The sequence below is a fragment of the Glandiceps talaboti genome, chromosome 7, assembly GCF_964340395.1.
Source record: "Glandiceps talaboti chromosome 7, keGlaTala1.1, whole genome shotgun sequence".
Classification (NCBI taxonomy): Eukaryota; Metazoa; Hemichordata; class Enteropneusta; family Spengelidae; genus Glandiceps; species Glandiceps talaboti.
In genome coordinates this window covers 23,501,848-23,512,724 of record NC_135555.1, presented here as the reverse complement: position 1 = coordinate 23,512,724, position 10,877 = coordinate 23,501,848, and the positions used below count along the sequence as shown (strand labels likewise).

The following is a 10,877-nucleotide window of genomic DNA, read 5'->3' as shown; positions in this document are numbered from 1 at the left end:
AAGGCGAACAAACAAACAAATTAGCAAACAAACAAACAAACAAACAAAACCACAAAACAAACAAACAAATAAACTAACAAACTAATGATCATGGTAGACCATTCGATTATTTATGAAAAAGTTTGAATGATGATGTTATACACTTTTTACTCACCACTATGATAAACAATGCTGGTCCAGCAAAGGCCCATATGCCTTTGTCGTGCACAGATAACCAACATATTGTATCATTACCATACGCTGATATATTCACGCCTGCTGTCACACCAACCACAATGGCCGGTATTCCTGCAAAAATAAAATGTTAACATTAATCGCTGAGCATCGCTGAAAGCTGTTAGTACATTACGTTATAAATGAACGTTTGGTCAACATTGTCACGAAAACAGTGTACCTAATCTTGTGTAGCTTTTTATAAATTATGATATACGATATATTGTCTGGGCATAATAGACCATTCTGTATTCTGTTTCAAAAAACTCTTTTATCATCAAATGCCATATATTTGTGTAGTCTGCATACCTCTCAATCAATTGGGTGATTCAATACATATGCCTTAGAAGAACAAAGGCAAGTCAACTTGCAGAACAGAACAGAAGTACTATAAATTTCCGCAGTTACAATCAAGTAAATTTGTGCTATCGAGTCATCACCCGTGATGCCTACTTTACGAGAACGGAGACGGTGGCTGTTTTAGAGGCCAATACATCGACCCGCACCAAAATACCCAATTGCTTGAGAACTCTTATCCTTTTTGTTCGGAGCTTCGATATACTTACCGTATGCCGATGGGTAGTAAAACTTGAGGTAAATGCCAGTACTAAACACTCGAGTCACACGTAAATAGAGATGCACGCCCTCAACCAACATCCACATAAATGCAGCAAGATAAACGTAATGAAGCAACATCGCTACACCAGTGCACAGACGCTGTAAGAACGTTTAATAAGACAACGCAATGATCCTTTACAATGCCAATATACAAGTCACTCAGTACATCGAGTGACGAAATAAATATATGAAGTAAGCTTAGCTTTCCATTATATAGCGAAAAGATGGGGTCACTTTATATATGACTGATGAATAAAAGTAAATTTATTATCCAATGTCTCATGATCAACTAATTTATTTGCCAGTGGACACAACTTCTTCTTGTTGATTTCGATATATTCGTAGTGAACAGAAAATACGTAACATATATTTGGGCTAAACATCGTCTAAGACGCTAACAAATCGATTTTGCAGTAAAACATAAAAAAGTGAGGCTTGCTTGAATTGACCATAAAATGATAACATAAATTTGTTAACAATCGTTACTCGCGATCGACCACGTAAAGTATGCTGTGGGATGACACACGCTTTGGTCAGTCGGTTGATTGTTGGTCCGACATCATATGATGTTTCGTAATATCCTACGACACTCACCGGATCATATGTAGCATCAGCCCCGGCTAAGAACGCAATATTTGCTATTCCCAAAGACACCATTAGATTCATATTAATGGTGGTACTCTCGTAATTAAGACCTCTGTGAAAGCAAGAAATGACATAGAAGATGTAAAAATCGACTTTAATGTCATGATCAGTCTAGGAGATTTCACAATTTATTAGGCCTACAGGAATATTGAACTGAGTTATATGGCTGATTTACAGAGACAGCAATTACTGTACGCTGTTCGTCCTTTAAGCCATCCATCTGTTGAACTCCTACAATACAAGTAAATTGAAAGGCCTGACCAATTAAAGAATTCGGCAATCAATCCAGCCATTATTTATAAAACCGAATATTGATACCTATGAAAGTCGCCTACCTTTCATGTGGTACAATGGAAAATATCAAACAAACACAAACACAATCAAACGCAATCACACATTCTTTAACATTCAACATTTGATGCAGGTAATAACCCAGACTGTGTAGTTGGAGTGATCACCTACAATGGTGCCCAGTCTTTCAAAAGCCTTGTGCACTAACATCTTTCAGCACCCTGAAGTAGCAGAAGATACTCTAACATACTCCCCTGAAGTAACACAAGATACTCTAACACACTCCCCTGAAGTAACACAAGATACTCTAACATACTCCCCTGAAGTAACACAAGATACTCTGACATACTCCCCTGAAGTAACACAAGATACTCTAACATACTAGTACTCCTAAGCTGCTGTGAACCACTGCTTTGGCTCATGAGGTTTACCTATATAGTGCTTTGCTGCCTATATCTGTCATGACCTGGTCATTTCTTATGAGTTATTGTTCACTTTAACATTTCATTAAAAAAAATATGAAATAAAAATAAATCACCTCAAAACGAATATAATATTAGGGTAGATAAAAATATCGTGTGTTTAAGATAACACGACCGACCCTAGTTTAAGCCGACTCTAAACATCTTTTACATTAAAACAGTAAGTTGACAGGAATGTACTTCTATCGCCGTAATTGTAATTATAGATAATACTCGCTAAAGTATCTTTGGTCATTTTTAAAAATCAAATTCCATAGAAACCAGGTCTTTTAAGACTTCACAGTAAGTTGATTTTATATAATAGTATGCACATTATGTTCGTTTACTTCACACATAATATAATTGTCTGATCGTTTACTCTTTTTTACACTGCATCAAACAAACGCGTATCCTGTCTTAGGGCAATTTCTAAAAAAAAAAAAAATACTAAAAAAAAAATACCGAAAAAAATAAAATTCTGACCTATCTACCCGATATCCTCTAGCCATATTTTCGGAAACAATTTTTTAAAATTAATTATGCCTTATTCTACGTATGATTTCATGTCATATACAGTCACCAAGTCTTTATGTAGTTTGTTTGTCTGTCTGTTTGTCTGTCTGTCTGTCTGTCTGTCTGTCTGTCTGTCTGTCTGTCTGTCTGTCTGTCTGTACATGTCTGTCTCTGTTACTGTCTCTCTCCAGATCTCTCTAGATCGCTTTCATTTTTTTCAGTTTTCAGCTACGTACTAGATATACCCATTACTTAAACCCAATCAAGTTTGTAATTTGATTATACAAGGAAAACGAGCTCTGTCGATGTGAATCATTCAAGTGACTTACCTAAAACAGAATGACAGCGTCAGAATGGACAGCAGAAGACCGAACAGTGACAACGAACAACCGATGTATGTTATAATATCCAATGCCATTAAATGCGTTTTGGACATCTGTAAAAAGACACAGAGATATAACACTCTGACCTACAAATACTGGACTTAATTAATATTTGTTTGTATATTTTTTAAGTTTGTCTATCTTCCAGTTCAATGAGATAAATTTCATATTTCATTACACAATGTAAATGCATTGAATGTCATGTTTTATATTTGAGGGGTCGTTAGATTACTTTTAGATTAGTTGATTCAAATAAATCAATAACACAGACTAAACATCAAACGATATGCATAAATTATCCAAATGAAAACTGATATATATATATATATATATATATATATATATATATATATATATATATATATATATATACATACATATATATATACATATATATATATATATATACATACATACACACACACACACACATATATATATATATATATATATATATATATATGTATATATATATATATATATATATTATATATATATATATATATATATATATATATATATATATATATATATATATATATATATATATATATATATATATATATAATCAATGTGATAACCCATGAAGTCATAGACTTGTTTGAAGGATGGTCCGTAAAACGATTCAAGTTGCATGTAGTGGCAGAAGTAAAAGTAAACAATTAAAGTGTTTAAAGAAAATATTGAGACAAATAGAGTTCCACTTCTTTGTGGAGTTAAAATAAACAAGTTACTACCAAACCAAAGAGACTATCGAGTTTCCATTAGGTTGATATGATGTTTCTTACATCTCACATTGTTATCTATTACACAAAGAAAATACAGGCACATGAAATGTTACATTTTATCTGATTGTGAACAAAGATAAACAGTTTTTGAATCTTCACTGTCTCATCCAACATTGATGTTGATTTGTGTTCACAGTCAGAGATCAAATGTACCATTTTATATGTTCGCGTGCGATCAGTATCTGTATTTTTGTTTCATGTAATTTAGTACAGAAAACGTTGTGTAATATGTCAAAAAAATAAACATCGTGTCACGTAAGTGAAACTCTATAGTCACCCTTCTTAGTAGTACCAGCCACCCCTTCGAAGACGAAAATTGATGGAAAATTACCACCCCTAGTGCCCTAATTATGAAGAGATGATACATTCATTATTTTTATCTTTCAAGCAACCTATTTTCCTGTTAATTTCACCATTCTCCATTCATTACGTTTATTTATATGCAAAAGTATCGACCGTCAAAAAATAATGTCAAGCAAATTACCTCTGTGTCTGTGAGCTGTATCAGAAGTGCAAAGTTCGTCAGGTGATTACACACACAGGTCACATGGGTGTCATTACGATCTCCCATTTCACATCCTTCTCTTGACCACGAGCCTTGTTCCGTGCCCCTAAATAAATAAATGAGGTGATAATGTTCATAATAAACATTTGATAATTGCGCCGTCTAGCAAAATTTACACTGGTCAACACCTTTGAAAGGCACGTCACGTTTCCTACACGCCCGAAGGCCCAAGGTCCAAATTAACAACCGACAAGTGAGTGCCTTCCAGACTACCTATGGTGCAGTCATATACAACGTTCTGAGAACTACACAAGCGCGTGGTTAAAGAAAACGCGACCTCCTGTGTAAGGTTATTGGAAAGGTTGTTAATGATTGAATTCTGTTCCCTTTGTCAACAAATTTACTGTTCAAATTGTATAGAACAAAACAATAATGGACACTTACGAAGCTGCGAAATCCCAAAAGGCACACTCTGTGAATGCAGCTGCCGCAGGCTACAGAAATATAAGGAGAGTAAAAACACTTATGTCGAGGAAAATTACATTAGAAGTTATTATCCAGAGCTGTTGAAGTAGAAAATCTTTGACAAAAGCAGGAAAGTGGATGTTCGTATTATCACAACTTATGACGTCATAACAAATGTAAGAATCTAATCGAAGAATAAACTCAGCGTCAGAAAATTCGAACTTCGGAACATGTTAACAAAAACTTAACAAAAACTAAATTCAAATACATTTGTTTTACAGGTATATTTATTATTTTGCCCCTTTAACCATAAGTGGCATTAAACGACCCGATGCAACGCAAAAAAGTGTACGTATTCCGAATTCATTACCCGATGGCTGGGTGGTCATTATCGTCTTCCCGTTCACTTCTGATAATTTTCCCGCCAAAATTAATGGAAAAGAAATCAAAAGATTCTTTACTGTTGGAACATTTTAATGCAATTATAGATACTACTGGTAATAAAGTACATTTATTCACGATGCTTTTTAAATCAAGATTGAAAAGTAAAACATGTGAACTCGATCGAATAGAGGTCAATGATCCTGTCCGATAACAAACAATGTTTACTTTAGTTAGCGTAAAATTGAAAGTGTTCGGTCACGTTATACACGTAAATGACAAGTCTGAATGATCACGTTATGTTCTTTCCGAGTCATTGGGTATCTCATTATGAAGACAAACGTAATGGAATAAATATTTTATCCAATATTGCTAAGTAATGAAAGAAAGCGATTGTCTCGTCAAGAAGTGTAAACACTTACATATAGTATCTAGATAAGTGTATCAGACGTCAAACGAGGAATTAATTGACAATAGCATAATAGTACAGGTTTCTCACAATTCCTGTACTTTCATGAATATTTGAATAGTCTGCATGAACGCACGCAATGTTGACTGAGAATGATGTATCACTGTGGCAGTCCTAACCAGAATATCCACGATTTCTGACTGAAATGTGGAATCACCATGACGAATGGTTAAAGTGGCCAATTCAGACTATGCAGCTGCCCCAGTCAACCCAGCTGTATAATTGGCGACGTGGTATAGGCTAGAGGTTGCAATGTGAATGCTTTAATCCTATGTGCTTACAGTGGCTGCAATGGATTGTATGCTTTCCAGGATTTGACGAAGTATAAAGGGTCGTTGTGCCGCTATCTCGTCCAACGTGATGTAACCTTTTAAAGACGCTGATAACTTTATCAGTAGCTCTTTACCGAACAGTGCATTGTCTAGTCTGCTTGTATAATGTGGTCTGTTGTCGTTCTGAATGTAAAAAGCCAACATTTGTGACTGAACACATCAAAACAGCATGATAGTAGACGTATTCATCTATATGACGAGGCCCATTCGCTGTCTATTCAAAACGCTGCAATAGTTTAACGTATATATGCGCATCAGAAGTAAAAAAAAAACAGTCTACAAAAAAGCCATGTCTTAATGTTGATGAAGTACATAGTATTAAAATAGTATTAAACTTGAATGACACGCCCAAGTGTTAATCTATGTATTTACAGATATTTTCGTAGTTCCTCTTGTCGGCACAATAAAATAGTATTATTGTTATCCAGACAGAAGCATATGGGAATTAAGAACTAACGAACAAACACATGGATCTTAACGAACAAACACATGGATTAATTTATACACACCTCAACTTTCTCCAAAGTGATTTTAACAGAGTTTTTCAGATTGACTTTGTCTTCGTCTGAATCTGTTTTAATGCTGGAACTGATAACTCGGCTGTTTACTAGGTACGAACTGTTGTAGCTGGAGAAAAGAGGAAGAAAGAATAAAACGTTGTGTATGTATACCTTGACAGTTGAAATCATCATGACAAACTTTACAAATATTCACATGTCTTCTTTTTGTATCGATTTCGTTGTTAGCACCATCTTTGTAATTTTAACAAACTCTAAATGAATACGAAGACGTGTTTTATTGACAGTACAGACATATTATCAAGATATCAATGATCATTGGAAAACTATTGTGGTTCTTCGTAATAAGTAGACATGACATTTATCTGTGTCCATATGGTAAATTCACACGCTTCGTTGTCTGGCACTGCAACCTCTGCAGATATCAATTCAAAGAGTTTTTTCTCAACATATATGTATGACTGTACTACATTAGATCTACAGATACAGCATGAAAGTCACACACTTTCGTTACTTTAAAAATTAAAACTTGTACATTATTCTCATCTTATAAATCATTCGACTACTTACTGTTGGAAATCATTCGACAAATTACTATCATATATAGAAAGAGATGTATACATGATTCGGTGGCGCAACCTTTTTGTTACTATGGCTAAAGAAAGTCAATTTTTTATATAATTATAAAAACAAGTTGTGTTCAAAGACATTTATATTGGCTTCAAACAAACCACAGGGAACCTTGCACACCCCTGTAACATTCACATACCTAGAACAGGGTTGTATCTATAGCTGTACCAGTTCAGTGGAAGCACGGGGGCTGTACCACCTATGTCTATAATATCTACGTGACAGCTCTGGCAAGCACTCTATGTGTAATTATAACATACCTAGATTTGCCAGATGTATAACTGGTATGCCAACATCAATGTAACATGGATGTTAAAAATAACAATGCAGCATAGGTTTTTATAACATCCACGTACACAAGCTTTTCCCCATAGCCATGTACCAGCTGTGTGAGTAATGCTAGTCAGATTTTAGCAATGGGTTGCTACAGGGTATTATTCCACCATAACTGCTATATGGATGTGCACAACTGCGTGCTAGGTGTACAGTACATGTACACAGCTATGGCACTAGGATGTGGCCACACCGTAGCACTAGGATGTGGCCACACCATAGCACTAGGATGTGCTAGAATGTACAGTGCCTGTGATATTGAAATGATACCCCAATTACCTTAATGCGACTCGGTACATTTTGGTGAAAACAGATGTTGATTTACCTTGCTATGCGGTTAAATGTATCAGACTTCATTGTGGAAAGCGTAGAAAATGTCTGTGGCCAAAATGATTTGCTATGCCTACCCCATTTTCGTAGCCAGGTACAAACAATTCTTTCATTGAATAATGTTTAATAAATGAAAATTGAAAAGTAGAGTCGTGCCATTAGCTCTACATATAATGAGCTTTGGCGTTGATTTTATATACTCTAAATTCATTAGGCAAACACGTAGATTGAATGTGAAATAACGAGTCACAGAGACAAACTCTGAACTGAATCTCTTTCAAGTTAATCGTTTGCCATGGACACAGCGATTCCATGCTGCTCTTCAACAGTCTTACCGTTCATGGTGTAGTTTATACCTAGATACGAGACTTTACTCTTTATTGGATAAAATAATGTCTAGAATGTCAACATTAAAAGTTCATTTATAAACATCACACTATAATTTAACCTAATATGGTTGACACAGAGAGCATTATGAACATTTATCATAGGTTGTAGGTTCTGTATTTTATCAAACAACTATCACATCTCTTACAATAATACGTAATCTGAACAAGGGCCTACAAAATTAAAATATTTGAAGGACGAATTGAATTTGGATTTAATACTACAACTTCAGTATGTTTTTTGTACTTGAATAAGTGTGAAACTACATAGACCAAGTCCGTGAACAGAATAATTAAAAGAAATATCTAAACAACAAACCACTTTGTGTATATACATGTATAAGCGTAATAATACCCATTTTACACATTACATTGGATTTTTTGGTTTTTTAATTTGGTGAGTTACAAACACAAACACAAACACGGACTCAGTAAGACGTTGTTGTTTCACATCGCTTTTCAAAGTGGAAAAGAATCGGCGACAGCTATTTTAGACTTTGAACTTTTTATAGCAAAGTCATGAACGTCAAAGAGAAGAAACAGATATCTCGACATTCCTGATCTGTTCCCAAAATAGACACAAGAACTTTCATTCCCAACTAAAAAAATGTCTTATTTACTTCACAAATCTATTAAAATTCCCGCGATGTCACGACTCATGTCAGGTAATCAAAGACAACACAATTTATTAAAAAATATATTTATTACATTTGTAATAGCAAGCTGTGAAGGGAATCGCAATCGCATTGAACTTGAGGCGAGTTGAAACCTGGACTAGTTCAACTGGGACGAATTGAACGGAGTGGGCCGAGTTGGCAGAGGATGGGCAGAGTTGGTGGGCCGAGTTGGCAGAGTGTGGGCAGAGTTGGTGTGCCGAGTTGAACGTGCACCGACATTAACGCTGAATAATTAAATATTGCGTGATGAAGGTTCGTAGTAGACGGATCGAAACGTCCTATTCATTTGTTCTTTACCGTAAACTTGCCAAAATGATTATATAATTATATTTTACCATCCCATTGGAAAATTGTTTTTGTAATTAATATCAATAATCACATCCTGCCCACTAAAACTGCGACACTTGACTTTGTATATCAAATTATGTTTGCTTCTTCTTATATTTTGGACAACTGTACAATTGTTCATCTTAAAATTATGTACACAGGCCGAATCCTACCTTTCTCCGCAGCAGTAAGACGGTGTCACCAGTAAGACACAAAGCAATCAATCCAATTAACGGGTGCTTACATCACAAGATATCAGTTCACAAACTAATTATCTGTTACAGTTTCTCAAAAAAATATTCACCACCTATTCTAATGCTTCTATCATTTTTAAATTGTGTACACTATAAGATTTAGAATGTTTAATAATAGGAATGACATTTATTATAATTTTTAATTTTGTTTGACCAATAATGTTTGTTTTGTCTTTTTTAAAAATAAAATGAGCATTATAAGTGAAAGAAAGACAGACCGCATAATGCATCTCTTAAAAATATCACCAATCTACCCATTTCTAGCTTCAATGAACAACATTACGCTGACGAAAACAGTTACTCTGTTTCACAACAAATATGGCCACTCAAAGCCCATAGATGCGCACGCGCGCGCGCGCGCGCACACACACACACACACACACACACAAATATATATATATTATTCAGTGGGAAATTATGACGAAATGTGTCTAAGCTTAGAGCATTCACTCTAATACAAGTTAATATGCACCAAAATGTAATGAAGAAGACTCGCGACTCTTTGTAAAATGATTAAGAGGCAAAGTATATATTGACCTTCCTGTCAGTCTAATGTGAATATATAAATTCACGTCATTCCTTTCTATGATTACCATCTAATCAGTTGCACCAAAGACTCAGCATGTTCAACGATTAGCCAGGTTTTCATAAGTAGAATAATTAATTCACTGTATATGTAGTGAGGCACGTTTTCAAATAGGACTGAAATAATGTCATGTTAATCATTTGTTTTTAAACTCTGGAGTGTCAGAACCAATCTGAAATGTCCAACTTGATATATTTGATAACATATAAAAACAATGAATAATATAGAAAAATGAGCCAACGAAGTTACTATTGCAATCCGGAACCACAACACGAAATTAAATTGACGACCTTCCACAGGAAACTAATACGATATACCAAACTCAATTCGTCACAAACAGATTACGTTTTCGTTCGCTCGAGTGATCATACGCATAGAGTCTTCTAGAAATTTCATCTCTACTTCAATTTTCACGTTCATACACTTGGTAATGACAGTATAGTTCGTTTATATTTCAAATTCAATTACATTTTGGTTCTGTCATCCTTTCTGTCTTTGACCTGTCAACTCATTTTTCTTGCATTTAGTTTGAAATTCAACTGTCTGTCTGTCTTCTCTGTCTGTCTGTCTGTCTGTCTGTCTGTCTGTCTGTCTGTCTGTCTGTCTGTCTGTCTGTCTGTCTGTCTGTCTGTATTCCTCTGCATGTTCCTCTGTCTGTCCCTCTCTGTCTCTTCTGTAACAGATTGAACAATCCTTTCAATACTTTTATCGAAAATATATTCGTATAAATACAAATGTAGTTACCAAGTTACCATATAAGTAAATTTCTATT

At 34.8% G+C, this 10,877-nt stretch overlaps 1 protein-coding gene across 1 annotated transcript in view; it reads right to left on the bottom strand.

Moving 5' to 3' along the window:
• Nucleotides 1-10,877, bottom strand: part of LOC144438113 (adhesion G protein-coupled receptor L3-like) — a 31,513-nt gene that overhangs the window by 2,449 nt on the left and 18,187 nt on the right. The window contains exons 8-14 of the mRNA XM_078127142.1: nucleotides 6,574-6,691; nucleotides 4,862-4,911; nucleotides 4,397-4,523; nucleotides 3,071-3,177; nucleotides 1,426-1,528; nucleotides 780-930; nucleotides 155-288 (exon numbers count right to left, since the gene is read on the bottom strand). Coding sequence (XP_077983268.1) covers nucleotides 155-288; nucleotides 780-930; nucleotides 1,426-1,528; nucleotides 3,071-3,177; nucleotides 4,397-4,523; nucleotides 4,862-4,911; nucleotides 6,574-6,691 — 790 coding nt within the window. The remainder of the gene's footprint in view (nucleotides 1-154; nucleotides 289-779; nucleotides 931-1,425; nucleotides 1,529-3,070; nucleotides 3,178-4,396; nucleotides 4,524-4,861; nucleotides 4,912-6,573; nucleotides 6,692-10,877) is intronic.